The 22,951-nt window shown below is 44.4% G+C and overlaps 1 protein-coding gene across 1 annotated transcript in view; it reads right to left on the bottom strand.

The window, feature by feature from the left end:
• Positions 1 to 21,830, bottom strand: part of LOC130356971 (uncharacterized) — a 116,263-nt gene extending 94,433 nt beyond the window's left edge. The window contains exon 1 of the mRNA XM_056559199.1: positions 21,723 to 21,830. Coding sequence (XP_056415174.1) covers positions 21,723 to 21,791 — 69 coding nt within the window. The 5' untranslated portion in view covers positions 21,792 to 21,830. The remainder of the gene's footprint in view (positions 1 to 21,722) is intronic.
• Between the last annotated feature and the right edge of the window lie 1,121 nt (positions 21,831 to 22,951).

Here is a 22,951-nt window from a genome sequence, read left to right as displayed (position 1 = left end):
CAGGGTAAAACCAATGATGAATTTCCCCAGTTGTTTCTAAAGTACTACAATTCAGAACTTATTTTCTACACTATTTGGGGGGAACTGAGTATTATGTATTTATCTATTTATTGCATTTACCTTTTTATTAATATTTTGTATATTGATGCATGTTGGATATAAGAATAATTAAAGGGCTACACAGACTAATTGATTATGAAAATTTCATCTATCATCTATTTATTTATTTATATATCTAGTTAAGGCGTTGTCCTATATTTACACATTATTTATTTTCATTTATGTAGAGTTATGATGTATACCTGTATTATTTATGAATTATCTTTATAGGCTGAACTACTGTTATAATGCCCACTATTATATTGTGAAGTAGAGCCAGACATGCAGGTTTTGGACCAGTCTACATATTTACCCCTTGACATAGGAACAGGCGATTTGCTACACCTATATATGCAGGAAAAGCCGGCTTGCGCAGTGCGCATGAGCTGGGTCTGAGCTCGGGCATCTCTCTCCGGGCATCGCGGGCGCTGGTGCGCATGTCCAGATGTTATCATCTGGGGCGTGCGCTCCGGTTGCTATGACGCCTAGGGGAGAGGTGACGTGTTTCCGTAACGTGGCCCGACGCATGCGCCGGAGGGCGCACGCCGGCGTCGTATGGCGGTTATAGAAGCAGGTATATAAGGGCGGACGGGGCTTAGAGATACAGCGTCCCTTGATAAAGTCAAGATAGACGAAACGTGCGTTGGGGCGGTACAGGCAGTCTTCCCACATGTATAAGTTACCTTTACAGATCTAGAATCATGCAGTCTGTTAATATGTGATTGTGGTGTCTGCGTAAGAGGGGGATCCCCATGCATTATTACACAGGATATTGAGCATTGGTTCTAGTGTCTGGTTCTACTTCCGCAGTGAGGCTATTTAGATACATCTATTTTTACTACTGCCTGCACCTTGTTATAGGATTCTTCACCAACAGCCACTGGTCTAATATAGTCAATTACAGTCTACTTTATTGTATGTCCCTTTGGTTACTTGATTTAATAAAGTTAATATTTTATACAGTAGCAATGCTCTTTTTTGTGTAATATTTGGGGGGAAATAAAAAAAAAAAAAGTCACAGAGGAAGGACCACACACAAAAAGAGAGAAAAGAATTGTTTACCCCCAACAATAGTCACGGGTACTCCAGTAGAAAACATTTTTTTTTTTAAATCAACTGGTGCCAGAAAGTTAAACAGATTTGTAAATTACTTCTATTAAAAATTCTCAATCCTTCCAGTACTTATTAGCGGCTGTATACTAGAGAGGAAATTCTTTTCTTTTTGGATTTCTTTTCTGTCACAACCACAGTGCTCTCTGCTGACACCTCTGTCCATATTAGGAACTGTCCAGAGCACCATATGTTTGCTATGGGGATTTTCTCCTGTTCTGGACAGTTCCTGACATGGACAGAGGTGTCAGCAGAGAGCACTGTAGTCGAGACAGAAAAGAAATCCAAAAAGAAAAGAACTTCCTCTGTAGTATGCAGCCCCTAATAAGTACTGGAAGGATTAAGATTTACAAATCTGTTTAACTTTCTCGCAATTAAAAAAAAAAAGTTTTCAACCGGAGTTTCCCTTTAAAGCGTGCCTTTAATTTACAAAATATTTCTTTTATTATACAGCTAATAACATTATATGTATAAAGTACTCTTTAAAGGCTCCTGGCTTCTCAATCATCCTGCTGTGTACTCATTGGGGAAAGAAGCGTTGATCCAGCAGTGTTTGACACACTGCTGGATCAATGCTTCTTTCCTTGGTTATCCTGCATGTGTGCAAGATCCGTGCAAGTCCATGTGGTGGAGGTGAGCTGGATGAAGGACTTTTTTATACATTGTCTGAGTCACTGCACAGAGCCCTGCTTGTCCTCAGGGTACAGAGCCCTGCTTGTCCTCAGTGTACAGAGCCATGCATGTCCTCAGTGTACAGAGCCCTGGTTGTCCTCAGTGTATAGAGCCCTGGTTGTCCTTAATGTACAGAGCCCTGCTTGTCCTCAGTGCGCAGAGCCCTGGTTGTCCTCACTTTAAAGAGCCCTGCTTGTCCTCAGTGTACAGAGCTTTGCTTTGTCCTCAGTGTACAGGGCCCTGCTTATCCTCAGTGTACAGAGCCCTACTTGTCCTCTGTGTACATAGCCCTACTTGTCCTCAGTGTACAGAGCCCTACTTGTCCTCAGTGTACAGAGCCCTGTTTGTCCTCAGTGTACAGAGCCCTACTTGTCCTCAGTGTACAGAACCCTGCTTGTCCTCAGTGTACTGAACCCTGCTTGTCCTCAGTGTACAGAACCCTGCTTTTCCTCAGTGCACAGAACTCTGCTTTGTCCTCAGTGTACAGGGCCCTGCTTGTCCTCAGTGTACAGGGAATTGCTTGCCCTCAATGCACAGGGCCCTGCTTGTCCTCAGTGTACAGGGCCCTGCTCATCCTCAGTGTACAGAGCCCTGCTTGTTCTCAGTGTACAGAGCCCTGCTTGTCCTCAGTGCACAGAACTCTGCTTTGTCCTCAGTGTACAGGGCCCTGCTTGTCCTCAGTGTACAGGGAATTGCTTGCCCTCAATGCACAGGGCCCTGCTTGTCCTCAGTGTACAGGGCCCTGCTCATCCTCAGTGTACAGAGCCCTGCTTGTTCTCAGTGTACAGAGCCCTGCTTGTCCTCAGTGCACAGAACTCTGCTTTGTCCTCAGTGTACAGGGCCCTGCTTGTCCTCAGTGCACAAAGCCCTGCTTGTCCTCAGTGCACAAAGACCTGCTTGTCCTCAGTGTACAGAGCCCTGCTTGTCCTCAGTAAATAAAGCCCTGCTTGTTCTCAATGTACAGGGCCCTGATTGTACTCAGTGCACATAGCCCTGTTTGTCCTCAGTGCACAGAGCCCTGCTTGTCCTAAATGCACAGAGCCCTGCTTGTCCTCAGTGTACAGAGCCCTGCTTGTCCTCAGTGTACAGAGCCCTGCTTGTCCTCAGTGTACAGAGCCCTGCTTGTTCTCAGTGTACAGAACCCTGCTTGTCCTCAGTGCACAGAGCCCTGCTTGTCCTAAATGCACAGAGCCCTGCTTGTCCTCACTGAACAGAGCCCTGCTTGTCCTCAGTGTACAGAGCCCTGCTTGTCCTCCGTGCACAGAGCCCTGCTTTTCCTCAGTGTACAGAGCCCTGCTTGTCCTCAGTGTACAGAGCCTTGCTTGTTCTCAGTGTACAGAACCCTGCTTGTCCTCACTGCACAGAGCCCTGCTTGTCCTCAGTGTACAGAGCCCTGCTTGTCCTCAGTGTACAGAGCCCTGCTTGTTCCCCCTACACTTCTTGTATTTTGTCTTTGCACAGAGACACACAGACAATAGCTGCATGGACTAGAGAGATATTTTAAAACCAATATATTACAAATATAATGTTATTATCTATTTTTTTTCACAGTTTTTGCAAAGGACAGTGCCGGAGATATAAAAAAAAATACTGTAATTTCTGTTCCAGCAATATTGTTCACACTTTTGTTTTCTACTCACATTTTCAAAGGTCTCTTGGCTGCTTTGAAAATATGAAAATAAGTAAGAGTTCATTTTCACGCCACTTTTATTTATTTTTTTCACACAAAATTGGCGAGTTTGGCACCAACATTTTTTTTGCCGCCATATTCCATTGACTTTACAATTTGACGCAAAAATCGGCAATTTTGACGCCAAACTCAGTTTGCTAAGTTTGGCGGCAAAATTGCAAATTTTTGCACTAAATTTTTAATTACGCAAAATTCTGGAGGAAGCATCTCATGTAATATTCCATGATTTCTAGGGCTCATAAGTCATAACTGTATAAAAAAAACATGTCCAGGGGTTAAATGTGAGTACAGATGCAGTGACATGGAGTAAAAAATGTATTTAATTAACATTTACCATTAATAACTATTTTTCAATAGTTGATTAAATAACACCCCCCCCCCCAAAAAAAATAGAAAGTTTAAGAAATTTTTGATGTGAAGAGTTTTGAATATGACCCCCAATATCCTGCTTTAGTTGATGCTGTAAAATTTGCCACTTTCCATATGTTTTGCACAATTAGAATGTTGCTAAACATGTACCTTTGTTTTTTATTTATTTATTTTTATACACTAGTTTTCTGGTGAAAGCCTGGATACATTTCCCCCACACAGTATTTTGCCTTTCATTCTGGTTGGTATTTCTTCCAAAACCAGAAGTGGGTCCAAAACACTTTGTTTTATAGTTCTGCTTTGCATCAGTTCCACTCCTGGCTTTGGTAAAAATACTGACCATAGCTGACATGACTCTTGTGTCAAATGATGGACCTTACACATATCCTGCACCTCAGCTGTTTTCAAACTATGGAACTTCAGATGTTGTATTCAATCAGCCAACGGCTGTCTGGGCATGCTGGAAGTTGTAGTTTTCCAACATCTGGAGGTCCACAGTTTGGAGACCACTGCTGTATGGTATCCGTTTGCATAATAAAAATGGATTGCTGTTATAGAAATCTGCCATCTAGTGGACACACTGCGCAATACATGTTAATGCAACAGTCACCAGAGAAATGGAGAAGACATATGGTTGACTAATAGCTTGGATTTGCACTTCTCTGTGCTCACTCCTGTCCTATCAGACTACTGTCTGAAAACAGAGAGGAGGAGGTTACAGAGCAGCCTGCAGTGATTGAATGAAGAGACCCAGCACAGCATAGCAGACTCAGGGAGGATATTAAAGCATTGTGAGTGAGTGCGGGCTCAGTGCTTGCCTCAGACACGACCCTTCCTGAGCATTGGATGTCAGAATGAGTGAGCAGCAGAACAGAGGGATTTGTGAGCCAAATACAGAAGCTAGACACATGAAAAAAGATATGTATAGAATCAGTATGACCTAGTGAGTACCATATAAAAACAAAATTTTTTTCCTGTGATATAAGAGGTACGCTTTAATGAGGGCTTCTCCTTTATACCCTTAATTCGATGTGTAGTATGAAGGTTCAGTTTCGTACTGGAACTGTGTTTTGTCGGAATGGAACTGTCTGCCTGAAAATAACACCCCCTCCCTGTTTACCTTTCCGACTTTGACCTGTTGCACATTTTTATGAAGTTTTGAATAAACGACTACAGCAAGCAAGATATCAGCTGGAGACTATCCTGGTTCTTTCTTTTTTGCAAAGGCATAATATGTAGTATCTGGGGATGTTCACCAGTCAACAGCTGGGTTATATAGTCCTTTTAAAATGACATTGTTCTGGTATTTTTAATCTACAGGGTGGGCCATTTATATGGATACACCTTAATAAAATGGGAATGATTGGGGATATTAACTTCCTGTTTGTGGCACATTAGTATATGTGAGGGAGGAAACTTTTCAAGATGGGTGGTGACCATGGCGGCTATTTTGAAGTTGGCCATTTTGAATCCAACTTTTGTTTTTTCAATAGGAAGAGGGTCATGTGACACATCAAACTTATTGGGAATTTCACAAGAAAAACAATGATGTGCTTGGTTTTAACGTAACTTTATTCTTTCATGAGTTATTTACAAGTTCCTGACCACTTATAAAATGTGTTCAATGTGCAGCCCATTGTGTTGGATTGTCAATGCAACCCTCTTCTCCCACTCTTCACACACTGATAGCAACACTGCAGGAGAAATGCTAGCACAGGCTTCCAGTATCCGTATACACTGCTATATACTACTATATACACCGCAGGAGAAATGCTAGCACGGGCTTCCAGTATCCGTAGTTTCAGGTGCTGCAGAATGGGAAAAACAAAAATTGGAACAGGACCCTCAGTTTACGCAGAAGATTTTGTTCAGTGATGAGGCAAACTTTTATGTGAATGGTGAAGTTAACAAACAAAACCACCGCTATTGGTCTGACACTAACCCACATTGGATAGATCCCTCCAAGACTGTTGGAACACAAAAATTGATGGCATGGTGTGGTATATGGGGTACAAAGATAGTGGGGCCATTCTTCATCAATGGAAACCTCAAGGCCATTGGATATGCGAAATTGCTACATGATGATGTGTTTCCCTCTTTATGCATTGAAGCTGGCACGTTCCCTGAGTTTTTCCAGCAAGATGGTGCACCACCACATTATGGGTGTCAGGTCCGAGCATTCCTAGATGAACAGTTTCATGGAAAGTGGATTGGTCATCGTGGGCCAGTTGAATGGCCCCCAAGGTCTCCCGATCTGCCCCCTTAGACTTTTATATTTGGGGTCATCTGAAGGCAATTGTCTATGCTGTGAAGATACGAGATGTGCAGCACCTGAAACTACGGATACTGGAAGCCTGTGCTAGCATTTCTCCTGCGGTGTTGCCATCAGTGTGTGAAGAGTGGGAGAAGAGGGTTGCATTGACAATCCAACACAATGGGCAGCACATTGAACACATTTTATAAGTGGTCAGAAACTTGTAAATAACTCATGAAAGAATAAATTTATGTTAAAATCAAGCACACCATTGTTTTTCTTGTGAAATTCCCAATAAGTTTGATGCATATACTCACATATACTAATGTGCCACAAACAGGAAGTTAATATCACCAACCATTCCCATTTTTTTAAGGTGTATCCATATAAATGGCCCACCCTGTAGTATAGTTTGTAGGTATTGAGGTAGTCCCTTGATGCCCCTGTGGTGGACCACCGGTGTATGGCGGGACCACGGATGTAGTGGTGTGAGTGGTGAGATCAGATGGTATTAACCCTGGGGGAAAGATGGTATTAACCCCTAGTGTTTGTGATGCCAGTGTGGTTTTAGGGTTCTGGAACACCACATGTCCGGTTTCTCCGCTATCCCAGTTGCTAGTAGTGAAATGAGAGTGCACAACCAGTTATGGTCAAACGGAGGCTTTACTGAGTATAAGACAGATGGAATTATCTTCACAGCTAAGGCCAGATTTCCCAGAGAGGTGGCCATGACCCAGAAGGACCTCGCAGCTTTCGGTACCAATATACTTATAATTAACTTGACTTAAGATTGGATTTGACTTGACTATATGCAGGACTTGACTAGTTTCAGTGACAGCAGACATAGACTTGAGACTTACTGGAATGACTGTAGCTTTTGGGGTCTTACAGATGCTGATCACTTGTACTGAGATCTCTGGTGTCAACTGTTCCTCAGCAAAGATCATAAGAGAAGAGAGTGCATTGTAATGGCCACCCCTTTATATAGTGGGGGGCTGGACTAAAGCCCATTGGTCAAGCTGTGGGTCATAGGTTAAGCTGGTGCTCTCTGGGAGAACATGTGACAACAAATCATGTGACAACATAACATAACATGTGACAATCTCACAGGTCCTTGAGACCTCCCACAGGTCCTGTGTACTACCTATACATAAGGATACTGGCTAGGCATTAAAGTGATACACACACACACACACACACACACATATATATATATATATATATATATATATATGGCCTTGTTGGTATATGGTTGGAGTCAACTATTCACATCTATCAACTTATGTCCTCCTAACCAGTACTACAATACATTCCCTAAGAACAATGTGTACACTACCTGAGTGGTATCACCGTTTAGTGTCTGGTGTATAATCTACCCTACAGTGAGGACTCCTTTGATATGAGTGGTAGAACCCACTGGTTTCACTTGGAATGAATGATGTCGGGCACGAGTTAAAGGGGTAAGCCTCCCCCCAATAACAAGCCCCATGATCCCTTGTTTGTAAGTGTGAGGTCATTATTTTTCCTCCCACTAATCAGCCACCCCCCTGTGGAGCACACCTAAGCTCCCTTCTATGCTGTGTTGTAAACAACAGACCAGGGTGCCTCCAGCTGTTGCAAAACTAAAATTCCCTGCAGAATGATCTCCCTCCCACCCAGCAGTCGCTCCACCCATTGAAGCAGGACAGGCTCCCTGTCATTACCTGACTAATGATGTAATGTCTCAGGCTGCACTGCGACCTGGGAAAACCTGAGACGACACTCATTTTGTTTGATGTTAAAAATACATTTTGAGGCAAAGATCATATAAGAATTTGCGAGACTACGGGTGCATGCACACTACGTTTCTTAAGATACGGGACCGTATACGGCTGGGGAGAGGGGGGCGGAGAGTCGGGGGCGGGGCAACCGCACGCTGCCATATGCGGTCCCGTATCTAATGTGTTTCAATGAGCGACCGGAGTGAAACGCTGCCTCCGGTCAGCTCTGTTTTGGCCCGTATATGGTTTCCCGACCAGACCTACAAACGTAGTCAACAGCGTTTTTAGGTCCGGTCGGGAAACCGTATATGGGGCAAAATGGAGCCAACCGGAGGCAGCGTTTCACTCCAGTCGCTCATTGAAATACATTAGATACGGGACCGCATGCGGCAGCGTGCGGTAGCCCCGCCCCCGACTCTCTGCCCCTCTCCCCAGCCGTATACGGTCCCGTATTTTAAGAAACGTAGTGTGCATGCACCCTACCATGAAATAATGAAACACAGGTTACGACACTATAATATGACTACACAAAATTTACAGCCCCTGTAGCATAGTAAAAATCCTGGAATACCCCTACGATCTAACTACATATCTACTAAACTACTAAATATCTACTACATATCTTACTGACCCTCATAAATAATAAATAGTCATACACTTACCAAGGGTTGTATCTTAACACCAGTGAGTGTTTTATTATGGATTATACAGCACTTCATTGTGATTGATCACAAGCTCTATTACTTTCATTATATAAGCTCTCTGAAATATGCCGATACCTTACGATGGTATTTAACATCTTGGGTTGCAGGAGGGAACATTTGGTCTATATAGTATCCCCAATGAAACATATATGTAGCATATATTTAGCCTTATTATCATTATGATTATATTAATATATTTGGATAAAAGCTTTACTATCGTAACAATATACAGTAAATATTCTGAAACACCCACTAACCTATTATGGTGTTTAATAATTCTTGTCATCAGTTATGAGGCTATAACAATATATATTCAGTGTCTCCAATATTAACATGTGCTCTATTACCATTATATTATGCATTATTTGAATCCCTCAGTGACCCTATAATTATTACGGTATATCCCAAACAGTAGTGACTGGTTAGAGGCAACAAGTAGCCCCATGTGTATAGTTACTGACACATTATAACCTACGTTCAAGTGTATCTATACAGTTATCACTATACTACAGCTTCAGTACTGTGTTACTTTACCCCAAATTAATATAAGTCTTATTAGTCATGCACCACATATAGCACTTAATTCAGGATAACTATATGAAGTGCTGTGATCTAGGAGCACTGAAATGATCACCAGTGACATATTTAGTTTGGTCCTGGATACAATTATTAGAATCCAACTGAGGAATTGTAGTTTTAAATAACTTTTGTTCACCTGTATATTAGTGCACATAAATAAAAGTTAGGTTTTAAAATTTACAGCTAGTGGGGCAAAAGGGTATTATTAACCCCTAGGGGTTAGTTGTGTGAGTAGTCTTTCAGAATAGCCAATAATAGGTGGCTGGACATGGTAGCAATGACAGAGCAGGAGGACAGCAACAAGGGAGCAGGCCAAGAGTCAAAACCAGGAGCGCAGCAACAAGGGAGCAGGCCAAGAATCAAAACCAGTAGAACAGCAACAAGGGAGCAGGCCAAGAATCAAAACCAGTAGAACAGCAACAAGGGAGCAGGCCAAGAATCAAAACCAGTAGAACAGCAACAAGGGAGCAGGCCAAGAATGAAAACCAGTAGACCAGCTACAAGCGAGCAGGCCAAGAGTCAAAACCAGTAGAAAAGCAACAAGGGAGCAGGCCAAGAGTCAAAACCAGGAGCGCAGCAACAAGGGAGCAGGCCAAGAGTCAAAACCAGGAGCGCAGCAACAAGGGAGCAGGCCAAGAGTCAAAACCAGGAGCGCAGCAACAAGGGAGCAGGCCAAGAGTCAAAATCAGGAGCACAGCAACAAGGGAGCAGGCCGAGAATCAAAACCAGTAGACCAGCTACAAGCGAGCAGGCCAAGAGTCAAAACCAGTAGAAAAGCAACAAAGGAGCAGGCCAAGAGTCAAAACCAGGAGCGCAGCAACAAAAGAGCAGGCCAAGAATCAAGACCAGTAGAACAGCAACAAGGGAGCAGGCCAAGAGTCAAAACCAGGAGCAAAGCAACAAGGGAGCAGGCCAAGAGTCAAAACCAGGAGAACTGCAACAAGGGAGCAGGCCAAGAGTCAAAACCAGGAGAACAGCAACAAGGGAACAGGCCAAGAGTCAAAACCAGGAGCACAGGAACAAGGGAGCAGGCCAAGGGTCAAAACCAGGAGAACAGCAACAAGGGAGCAGGCCAAGAGTCAAAACCAGGAGAACAGCAACAAGGGAGCAGGCAGAGAGTCAAAACCAGGAGCACAGGAACAAGGGAGCAGGCCAAGAGTCAAAACCAGGAGCGCAGCAACAAGGGAGCAGGCCAAGAGTCAAAACCAGGAGCGCAGCAACAAGGGAGCAGGCCAAGAGTCAAAATCAGGAGCACAGCAACAAGGGAGCAGGCCGAGAATCAAAACCAGTAGACCAGCTACAAGCGAGCAGGCCAAGAGTCAAAACCAGTAGAAAAGCAACAAAGGAGCAGGCCAAGAGTCAAAACCAGGAGCGCAGCAACAAGGGAGCAGGCCAAGAATCAAAACCAGTAGAACAGCAACAAGGGAGCAGGCCAAGAGTCAAAACCAGGAGCAAAGCAACAAGGGAGCAGGCCAAGAGTCAAAACCAGGAGAACTGCAACAAGGGAGCAGGCCAAGAGTCAAAACCAGGAGAACAGCAACAAGGGAACAGGCCAAGAGTCAAAACCAGGAGCACAGGAACAAGGGAGCAGGCCAAGGGTCAAAACCAGGAGAACAGCAACAAGGGAGCAGGCCAAGAGTCAAAACCAGGAGAACAGCAACAAGGGAGCAGGCAGAGAGTCAAAACCAGGAGCACAGGAACAAGGGAGCAGGCCAAGAGTCAAAACCAGGAGCACAACAACAAGGGAGCAGGCCAAGAGTCAAAATCAGTGGTGGAACCAGGAACACAGCAACCAAGTGTGGTGGCGGAAGAGAGTATACTGTCTTGTGGGGATGTAGGGTATTTAGGGTGTTGCTGTTCTGAATAGTTAAGGGCGCTGCTTACCATTGTCACTCGTGATGCCAGGGTGAGGGTTAAATGCTGTGTTTCTTGATAGGCCTATTGCCACCCTTCCCAAGAGCAATAGGTGATGCAGAAATAAAGGATTGTCCACAACCGCTGTTAACTGAAAACTTGCAGGAACTTTTACTGATGAATTTCTGTGCATGTAACAGTAGTAACAGTCCAGATAACAGAGTCTCTTACATATAGCTTGAGCAGCGATTGACAGTCGGTTGGGATCAGATAAGCCCAATTTAGCTTTTGAAGAATTGTATAGCAGAGATCCGCTGGATTTCGGGGAGTATTTAGGTCCAGTGATCTTGCGATGAGTAGCTGGGAATTGCTTAGTCTATCCACTAGGTTATAGGCCTAGGCCGCAAGGCTTTGGCCTAGTAAATCGCCTTGTAAGCTGCGTAGGTTCTACCTCTTCCAGAGTCAGCAACCCAAGAGAGGGATCAAGATGGCGCGGGTCCCTTATATGGGCAGCGGCCGGCCATTTTGGATTGGTCCCTAACGACTGTCACTCACCGTTACAGTGAATTATGGGTGAACACGTCACGGGAACCTACAAAGGTCCTGTAGCAAAACCATAGAGTTTTAACCTGATCACGTGACCCACAGGTCCTGCTACCCTACGAACAGGTAGAGAACTAAATATATACATATTTATTCCTATACTTATAATAATAATATTAAAATAAAAATAAAATAATAATATTAAATAGAACTGCTATATAGACATCGACTAAGTGTGAGGTGACAAGGGGAAAACTACAAAAGAGGGACCCCGACGTCCTAGGGACTCTGACTATGGGGACCTCTATACAGGTAACGTATACAGTACGGTACCGGGACACCACACAAGGATCATACCAGGAGTCAGAATTAGGAACACAGTAACCACAGAGCAGGAGTCCAGAAATAGGCAGGAGTCAGCACCAGAACTTCTGAACCAGGGAGCTAGAAAAAAGAAAAATACTGGGAGCAAAGAACAAGCAAAGACGGGAAAAAGAAATAACAATATAGAAACAGGTTAGTTCTGTGCTGACTCTTAGGCGAGAATATAGGAGTTCTTGTCTGTTTAAATAGGGCACTAGAATCAAAAGATATCAGGCCATGGTGCCTAAACATTCTTGCCTGTGTGTTCATTGGAATGGGCAGTTTGCTTAGCAGCACAGTACACCGCTGAGAGGATGCAGGAGGGCTGCACTAAAGCAGAGAGTAGTGAGTACAATGCTATAAGTGATTAGTGATGAGCGGCAGGGGCCATATTCAAATTTGCGATATTTTGCGAATATATGGACGAATATTCATTATGATGTGTACTGTGAAGAAAAGAAAACAAAACAACGAATATTCGTCATTGCGAATATATAGCGCTATATTCTAAATATTTACGATATTTGCAGTAAAAATTCGCATTTCGAATAATAGCGCTCAGCACTATAAGTGATATAAGACCTGTATGCTGTAAATTTACAGTGGGCAGACCTTATAAGGGACAGGTAGAAAGCCAGTGGCTGTCAGGGCAAGGGGCGGAGTTCAGTGATGGCACCGATCCCAAATAAATAATAATAATAACAACAACAATAACAATAAATAATAACAACAACAATAATAATAATAATAGTAACAACATCAGTGGGCACCTAAACAATAATGCATCTCAGTAAACTGCTAGCTAATGGCTCATAAGTCCCCCCTTCTGTTTAGCTGGACAAATTCCAGACGGCCGAAACTCATTACCAGAAGGCAAACACAACTCATCTTCATGTTGCTGAGCGAGGAAGAAATCAGAACAGAAGTGAAATCATCAGTAAAGTAAATGATAGACATTCTAAACCTCAGCACTGCTGCGGCGCCGTGTCCTTATTGTAACTCTGCACACGTATTACACCCAATATGACAAATTTTATTTGCTATTGAAGACACAGCGAAAAAGCCAGAAGTGCAGAAGCCAATGTAGACAGCACATTAATATTAACCGCCGAGCATCAAGACATGAGACATCAAGGGAACTTTTACAGAAAAAAAAACTATCAATTTCAAATAATTTTTTTCAGGCCTACAGGCATCAGTACCTTCTATGTTACATCTGTCTTTAACCATTCATAACTAATAATGTGCCCAGACTATATGTGTTCTTTTTAGAATCATCATCTGCCTTTTTTCCTGTTAACCCCTTCATTGATATGAGTGTTTATAGAGTCTATTCAGGTTTTTATTTTTTTTATTTAGCCTTCGCATTCATAATGAATAAAAGGGTTATATAATTTTTTATATTTTTTTATATTCTCCCTCCCTGCTGCACCTACTGAACTGAGAACCACTGCATCTAAACATTGCAGCAGCACTCTATTACACATAGAGGCTTTTTTGCTGTGGACATGACTGTTTCCACTGCAGCTGTTTCATGTATTTAACCAGGGTCACATCTGCCATGAGGTGAGATGAGCATCTTGCCTTAGGCAGCAAATTGGTCGGCCCCTGGGGGAATAGAGCCTTTAATGATTCTGCTACACTGCTTATCCCTCACTGACTATGTTACACTCACAGCCAACAGAATGTCGGCTGCCAATGGGAGTCAGTGCTGTGTGTTACAAACATGTATGATGGACGGCAGGCGACAGCAGTAAACAGTAAAAATGTCAGTGACTGCGCAAGACGATCAGTACGTTATATTACCTTTGACTACTAAATGAGAGCACACTTTGTATTCAGTGATATTTATGAGCTACTGCTCAGGGACCATGCCCTCCAGCAATAATTGACAGCTTACTGTTAACATGGTGCATAGTCAGAAATCTGTCAATCATTGGCTGAGGGGTGGTACAGAGCAGTAACTCATGAATATTGAGGACTACAGAGCATATGGTTTGTGGATTACAACATATTCTATTCAAAGTGTTTTATTCTCTTTTGCAGCTTTGTTGAGCACTACAAGTATCATACATGATGAATTATTACTAAGTTCACACCACATTTAGGAATTACATTGAGAGTATGACCCAGATACATCTAACTATAAGCTAATAGATGTCTGCCATTAACTGCCATAAACTCTATATTATACAGCAGATACATTATCAGGATGTGCACTATACCAAAACATTTAGCAAGTGGAAACTACTTTGGCAAATGTTTGGCTAATCATAGTGTGTGGGCATATTAGTTGGGTATATGGAGAACATACAGCGCAACTGTGGTGTGAACCTAGCCTTAAAGGGGTACTTCGCTGCTAGACATGTTATCCCCTTTTCAAAGGATAGAGGATAACATGTCTGATCACAGTCCTGCCGCTGGCGACCCCCACCGGTGCACAGAGGGAACTCCGTGCAGTGCCGGATGGCTGGCAAACACAGCCACCACGCCCCCTCAATTCTAGTGTACTAGCCATCACGCTCCCTCCCATAAACATAAATGGGGGGCGTGGCATGATGTCGGAAGTCCCAGGCTTCTGTGACCGTAAAGCTGCAGCGCCGGCATGAAGATCGTGCGCCGGTTTTGGGGATGCTGGGGTGTTTGCTCCCCGTGACAGGACCCCCCTCGATCAAACATATTATTCCCTATTCTTTGGATAAGAGCTACCCCTTCAAATACATAATGCATCTACCTGCTGAGCAGCAAATGTATGCATGGAATTACTTTTCTATTTCTCTGTTTCTCTGTTGTATAATGACATTGCACGGCCGTCATGCCCCCTCCCATAGACTTGCATTGTGGGGGGTGACGTGACATGGGGGCGGAGTCGTGAAGTCACGATACTCCAGCCCCGTGGTCGCCACCCGGCTGTTTGTGAGCTGGCACCGCAGCATGCAGCTCAAACAGGGGGGTGGCGAATACAAGATTGCGGGGGTCCCCAGCGGCGGGACCCCCGTGGTGAGGCATCTTATGTCTCAGGGCCAAAGTACTCCTTTAAGGTTTACAATGTGAAAATGTTAACAAATTTCTTGTGGGAACAAATTCCATATCCAAAAAAGAAGAGCGTACAGAAATAGAAGCTGACGTGTTTTACACATTCATCTTTTACTGATTCATCCATAAATATTTGTACTTCAGTTAGGAAACTAAACTTTTGAGCACAATTCTATTTGCAATTCCCAGATCCTTTATATCTGAATCACTGGGCGTGTGAAGAATTTGCATGTTGTCATAGGCGGCTGGTTAAACAGGGCCACCGCTTGGTTACATATCCACCACCTTACAGAACAACCAGCTAGTATATACTCATCTTCACACCTTTATATGAACTTTATAAAATTTCTAAATGAATACTTTGTGCATTTTTCATTCTTTTTCCATATACCGTATATACTCGAGTATAAGCCGACCCTAATATAAGCCAAGGCCCCTAATTTTACCCCAAAAACCCAGGAAAAGTTATTGACTCGACTATAAGCCTAAGGTGGGAAATACATCATTCCCCATGTAATCATCCAGACCCCCGTCATCATCCCCCCCGTCATCATCACCGCCTGTCAATCCCTTCATTAGTGGTCTTCAACCTGCAGACCTCCAGATGTTGCAAAACTACAACTCCCAGCATGCCCGGACAGCCATAGGCTGTCCGGGCATGCTGGGTGTTGTAGTTTTGAAACCTCTGGAGGTCCGCAGGTTGAATGAAGACCACTGCGGCCTTTGTCATCATCCAGCCCCCACCCCCCTTTTGTTTTGTACTCACCTCCCCTCGGCGGGAAGTTAGGGTGAGCTGGTCTGGGCCATTTATGCTGCAGGGACCATCCGGTGGGGAGGGTTAGTCGTTGCAGGCTTTCTATTTTCACCGGGGGGGCCTCTTCTCCGCGCTTCGGACCTAGTGACGTTGCCTTGACGACGCACAGGGACGTTAATGCGCAACGTCCCTGTGCGTCGTCGTCAAGGCAACATTACTAGTCCGGGGCCGGGCCCAAAGCTCGGAGAAGAGGCCCCCCCGGTGAAGATGGACAGCCCGTAACGACTAACCATCCCCACCGGACGGTCCCTGCAGCATAGATGGCCCAGACCAGCTCACCCTAACTTCCCGCCGAGGGGAGTTGAGTACAAAACAAAAGGGGGGCTGGATGATGACGAAGGCCGCAGTGGTCTTCGACCTGCGGACCTCCAGAGGTTTCAAAACTACAACACCCAGCATGCTGGGAGTTGTAGTTTTGCAACATCTGGAGGTCCGCAGGTTGAAGACCACTGCTGAAGGGATTGACAGGCGGAGAGTTCACTCGAGTATAAGCCGAGGGAGGCGTTTTCAGCACGAAAAAACATGCTGAAAAACTTGGCTTATACTCGAGTATATACGGTATACAGTATAGTTAATTTTTTTTATTGTAGCAAACAAAAGCTGCATAAATATTTCCAGATGTATTAGTTTTATGGGCTAAATATTAAGGTTCCCTTTGTCCCCGACTGAGAAACATTTCTATCTGTCATCGCACTTTTAAAACATAATCCGATATATAGGAGTGTTCATATGTTATTTAAATAGAAACTTTAAATGTCAGAAAACAAAGTAGGTTTATGTTTTTTTTTTTTTTCAATATCATTAAAATGGTTGTCCAGGAAAATATAGCTTATTCTTTATCCACAGGATAGGGGATAATCATCTGATAGTGGGGGTCCGCTGGGCTAGAGTGTGTTGCAGAAGTCACATACTCCATTAATTTCTTTTGGAGCTACAGAGATGCCATAGAGCTGTACTCAGGTATCTTCGTCGCTCCCATAGAAATAAATGGAGCACAAGTCGTCTGCAGCATGTACTCTCACTGGGAGCTGGGGCTCCGTTCTGGACAATCCTTCTTTCTTAGATGGATTCTTTACAATACAATATGATCACAGAGGGGGACATTTATCAAGGGATTTAGAGCTCTTTTTGCTTACAAAAGTCGCACAAAAAGTTGCATTAGCACCTAAGCAAATTTTTGTGCTACTTTTGGCTGTAAGCAAAAAGCTACAAAAGAGCCTACGAAAGTACATTTTATTTTTCACTTTGCAGTGGTCAGAGATTTATGCGAAAGTCACAGAAAAAGTCGCAAGCCCTTCAAAACAGCGTGAATGTAAGCCAGCCCGCAGCTGGCTTACAAAATGGCTTTGGAGAGCAGATTTTTATATTTCCCGCTGTCAGCCGTGATCACAGCTCCAGCGGAAAATATGATTTTACAACTGTACAAAGGGGCCCGGGCTCCATCTGATTCTATCCCCGCTACCCTAACTTAATGACAGGGACGGGGACACTGCTTTACACCCCCCCTTGTCTTCCACCCGCCCATGTTGCACATCTCCCATGTGTCTGCTACCTGTTGCAAGACTAAAACTCCCAGCATGCCTCAATAGTGAGGGCATGCTGGGAGTTGTAGTCTTGTAGCAGGTAGTGGGTGTGAGATGTGTGGCGCGGGCGGGTGGGAGACAAGGAGGGGGGATCATATCCCTTAATGATCCCATCATTAAGTTAGGGTAGTGGGGATAGAATCAGATGGAGCCCCGCGGCTGCAGAGTGATGCCAGCCCGGGCTCCTTTTAACATACCTCGGCGCCGCGGAGTTTCTATATCCCCTACTGTAATTTCATATTTCCCGCTAGGTCCCGTGATTGGCTGGGACCGAGCAGCCAATGACGGGAGCCGGCGGGAAATTTGATCCTACAGTAGGGACTAAAAACTCTGCAGCTCCATTATATGGCTGGCCTCCCTGCAGCTGCCCGGGACTCCCGCAGCCAGGCCGGGAGATGTGTAGGAGCTGTCCCTGCCATCCCTCAGCACTGCGGTACACGCTAAGAGATGGCAGGGATGGCTGCTGCACATCTCCCGGCCTGGCTGCGGGAGTCCCGGGCGGCTTACCACGGTGCCGCTGACTTTGCGGTAATTTCAATAATATGAAATATGAAATTACATTGGTTTTCTGATCACCGACGGCCAGGGAGCGGAACCCATTACCGTTTGCTTCAATGGCTTGAACGACTACAACTGGGAGTTGTAGTTGTGGGACGGGTGACAAGCTTGTCACCTGCCCTCTACTTACTGTAAGGGCATGCTGGGAGTTGTAGTCATGCAGCGGGGGGGGGGGGGGGGGGATAGGTGACAAGCTTGTCACTCACTCGCACATCTCCCGCACCACATGACTACAACTCCCAGCATGTCCTTACTGTAAGAGCATGCTGGGAGTTGTAGTCGTGCGGCATGGGAGATGAGCGGGAGGGTGACAATAAATGTATTAACCTGTATCCTGTGGACTACTTCGGATTCAGTGGACTGCGTCGGTGACCAGCATTTTTTTTTCTTTCAGGCTGCTGCTAATCTGCACAGAAGAGGAAGTAAGCATATACATGCTGTTCAGTTTTGGTCGCCTGTTCATAAAAGGGACACTGCGGAGTTGGAAAGGGTGCAGAGACGCGCGACTAAACTAATATGGGGCATGGAACATCTTAGCTATGAGGAGCGATTAAAGGAGTTACAATTGTTTAGTCTTGAGAAGAGACGTTTAAGGGGGGATATGATAAACGTATATAAGTATATAAATGGCCCATACAAAAAATATGGAGAAAAACTGTTCCAGGTTAAACCCCCCCAAAGGACGAGGGGGCACTCCCTCCGTCTGGAGAAGAAAAGGTTTAGTCTAAAGGGGCGGCACGCCTTCTTTACCGTGAGGACTGTGAATTTATGGAACGGTCTACCTCAGGAACTGGTCACAGCAGGAACAATTAACAGCTTTAAAGCAGGGTTAGATACATTCCTGGAACAAAATAACATTAATGCTTATGCAGAATTATAAAACTACATCCCTTTCCCTTATCCCCTTACATCCTTCCCTTCAATCCCCTGGTTGGACTTGATGGACGTATGTCTTTTTTCAACCATACTAACTATGTAACTATGTAACTATGTAACATTTTTTGTTTTTATTTTATTTGCTCTGCTACTGGGGGATTGCTGCCTATTGGGAGAAATACTGCCTTTTGAGAGGGAATAGTGCCTACTTGGGGGATTATTGCCTATTTGGGGGATTACTGGCTACTGTGGTACCAAATACTCTAGGTATGCTGCAGCATGAGTGGCTACTGTTCTGGTGGACTTGTGACATCTACTAGGCACACAACTGTGCAAATGTCTTCTCAGCCAGGTGGAGTATGCACTCCTGTAAGGGAAGGTCTAATGAGAAGCTGGAGGATGAGTAGGTGAATGAGGTTTATACACCAAGGAAACAGAAGAGCCAGCTAGGCCTGGAAGGCTGAGACAGTCCACCTGAACTGCAAAGACTGTTATTGAATGTTAGAGAATGTTACTTAAAGAGATTCCACATCACCCTAAACTATAGTAAATAAAAATAGATACATTAGTGTAGAGTTTTTGGAGTCTATGATAAATGTGCATTGGAAAAAAAGTCACCCCTACATCAGCTGGCTCTCGATTGTCCACCATTGGGCTTGCTTAATGCAAATACAAAGTTCACATGATCCTGCAGCCAATCACTGGCCTTAGTGATCTCTGCCTGCATTTATGGCGCATGATCAGTGATTGGGTGCAGTGTTGCGTGAACAATGTACACGCAATGGAACATTGGAGGAATGGCGGAGTTAAGGGTGAGAAAAGTTTTTAGTTATATATATATATATATATATATATATATATATATATATACACATACATATATATGACCGTGTTCCAGCATGTAGTCATTTTCTTAAAAATTCCAGAAAACCCCTTTAAACTTCAATAACTGAGTCTTTTATGACATAGCCTTATATCATTGGCCAGCATATTTGTTGTGGCAACTGGTTATTCATCCGTATGGATCTTTTCGGATCACATCATTTCCAGACCGGTAGGATCATCTTTTCTGAGTATATTACTGCGGGGCCTTCGTTTTCGTTTCTTTTTCAGCTAACAGAAAGACAAACAGCAGATGCATGAAGACAAATATTCCAGCAGAGAAATAAACCTTGCTCATAAAGGGAGTGAGGATTGTTTGAATATGCTCGCGTAACCAGGATGTTTTTACAATCTAGCAAGGATGTAATCTGAGCATTTATATTCTGTCATTTTTATGGCTGGGTGAGCTCAAGAATAGTCACCAGTTCTTATTCTGACGATTGTCTCTAGTTCTACAGTCTGCTGCTTTTAAATAGAATATTCAATCCAAAGAATAAATGGTGGAAAATTATACTGTATGTTGTGCCTATTTACTGTGCACATCCTTGCTTATTGTGCACATTTGTGGGTACTTACTACTTAACCCCTTAAGGACTCAGGGTTTTTCAGTTTTTGCACTTTCGTTTTTTCCTCCTTACCTTTTAAAAATCATAACCCTTTCAATTTTCCACCTAAAAATCCATATTATGGCTTATTTTTTGAGTCGCCAATTCTACTTTGCAGTGACATTAGTCATTTTACCCCAAAATGCACGGCGAAACGGAAAAAAAATCATTGTGCGACAAAATCGAAGAAAAAACACCATTTTGTAACTTTTGGGGGCTTCCGTTTCTACGCAGTGCATATTTCGGTAAAAATTACGCCTTATCATTATTCTGTAGGTCCATACGGTTAAAATGATACCCTACTTATATAGGTTTGATTTTGTCGCACTTCTGGAAAAAATCATAACTACATGCAGGAAAATTTATATGTTTAAAAATGTCATCTTCTGACCCCTATAACTTTTTTATTTTTCCACGTACAGGGCGGTATGAGGACTCATTTTTTGCGCCGTGATCTGAAGTTTTTATCGGTATGATTTTTGTATTGATCGGACTTTTTGATCCCTTTTTATTCATTTTTTAATGGTATAAAAAGTGACCAAAATACGCTTTTTTGGACTTTGGAATTTTTTTGCGCGCACACCATTGACCGTGCGGTTTAATTAATGATATATTTTTATAGTTCGGACATTTACGCACGCGGCAATACCACATATGTTTTTTTTTTTTTTTACACAGTTTTTTTTTTTTTATGCGAAAAGGGGGGTGATTCAAACTTTTATTAGGGAAGGGGTTAAATGACCTTTATTAACACTTTTTTTTACATTTTTTTGCAGTGTTATAGGTCCCATAGGGACCTATAACACTGCACACACTGATCTTTTACATAGATCACAGGCGTGTATTAACACGCCTGTGATCAGTGTTATCGGCGCTTGACTGCTCCTGCCTGGATCTCAGTCACGGAGCAGTCATTCGCCGATCGGACACCAAGGTGGCAGGTAGGGGCCCTCCCAGTGTCCGGTCAGCTGTTCGGGATGCCGCGATTTCACCGCGGCGGTCCCGAACAGCCCGACTGAGCAGCCGGGTCACTTTCAGTTTCGCTTTAAAAGCGGCGGTCAGCTTTGACCGCCGCTTCTAAAGGGTTAATACCACACATCGCCGCGATCGGCGATGTGTGGTATTAGCCGCGGGTCCCGGCCGTTGATGAGCGCCGGGACCAACGCGATATGATGCGAGATCGCGGCGCGATCCCGCTTCATATAGCGGGAGCCGGCGCAGGACGTAAATATACGTCGTGCGTCGTTAAGGGGTTAAAGGGGAACTCCGGTGGTTAAGATTTTTGGCTATATTGCATCTTCTTTTAATGTTCATGTTTTTTGCAATTGACATGTATTATATGTTTGTGTAGCAAGTGTCTTTTTTTCTTACCTGTTTGTGGGCCAGGAAGTTCTGTAGTTCTGTGTTGGATCTCTTACTGTCGTCCACAGCGTCGGCCATGTTAGGATTAGGCTGTGGACAACAGGTCAGTTTTTTTTCTCTGTTCTTTCAGAGCCTGGAGGACGAAGGTCTGCATGAGAGAAAGAAGCCATGCCCCCTCATCTCCCCCTCCCAGAGGACGCAGGTGTGCATGAGAGAAATAAGCCACGCCCCTCATCCCCCCCTCCCGGAGGACACAGGTCTGCATGAGAGAAATAAGCCACGCCCCTCATCCCCCCCTCCCGGAGGATGGAGGTCTGCATGAGAGAAATAAGCCACGCCCCTCATCTCCCCCTCCCAGAGGATGGAGGTCTGCATGAGAGAAAGAAGCCATGCCCCCTCATCTCCCCCTCCCAGAGGACGCAGGTGTGCATGAGAGAAATAAGCCACGCCCCTCATCCCCCCCTCCCGGAGGACACAGGTCTGCATGAGAGAAATAAGCCACGCCCCTCATTCCCCCTCCCGGAGGACACAGGTCTGCATGAGAGAAAGAAGCCACGCCCCCTCATCTCCCCCTCCCAGGGGACGGAGGTCTGCATGAGAGAAAGAAGCTAGAGCAGGGGGAGAGAGAAAGGACATACACAGCTCCTCATCTCCCCTCCCCCTGCTCTGTCTTTTGAGGACTCAGGTCTGCACTGAAAGAAGACAGAGAAGATAAGAGGAGGGGAAGGGGAGGATAACAAAGTGCATGGGCTGGGGATGTATAGAACGCAGGGGAATAAATCTTGGACTGGGGATGATTTCTATGTGTGAAGGGGGGGGGGGGGGGGAGGGGGACTCCTGAATGACACATGCTGGAAGTTGTAGTCCCTGTTATATGTGTGTGTGTATGCTAGTGTTTACAAACCAGTGTGCCTCCAGCTGTTGCAAAACTACAACTCCCAGCATGCCCTGACAACCTTTGGGCATGCTGGGAGTTGTAGTTTTGCAAGAGCTGGAGGCACACTGGTTGGGAAACACTGTTCTAGCCAATTCAGTATATTACAAACAAAGTGCATTGTTTCCCAACCAGGGTGTCTTCAGCTGTATCAAAACTACAACTCCCAGCATGCCCGGACAGCTTTTGGCAGCTCTGCCAATCACTAGCGGCAGTAGTGACCCACCTTAACTACTGATTGGCTGCGTGGGCATTTCCTTTTGTTAAGATCGGGACCAGGATTTGCAAATGAGTGGCAACTGAT

The sequence above is a fragment of the Hyla sarda genome, chromosome 2, assembly GCF_029499605.1.
Source record: "Hyla sarda isolate aHylSar1 chromosome 2, aHylSar1.hap1, whole genome shotgun sequence".
NCBI lineage: Eukaryota > Metazoa > Chordata > Amphibia > Anura > Hylidae > Hyla > Hyla sarda.
This window is presented reverse-complemented; position numbering and strand designations above follow the sequence as displayed.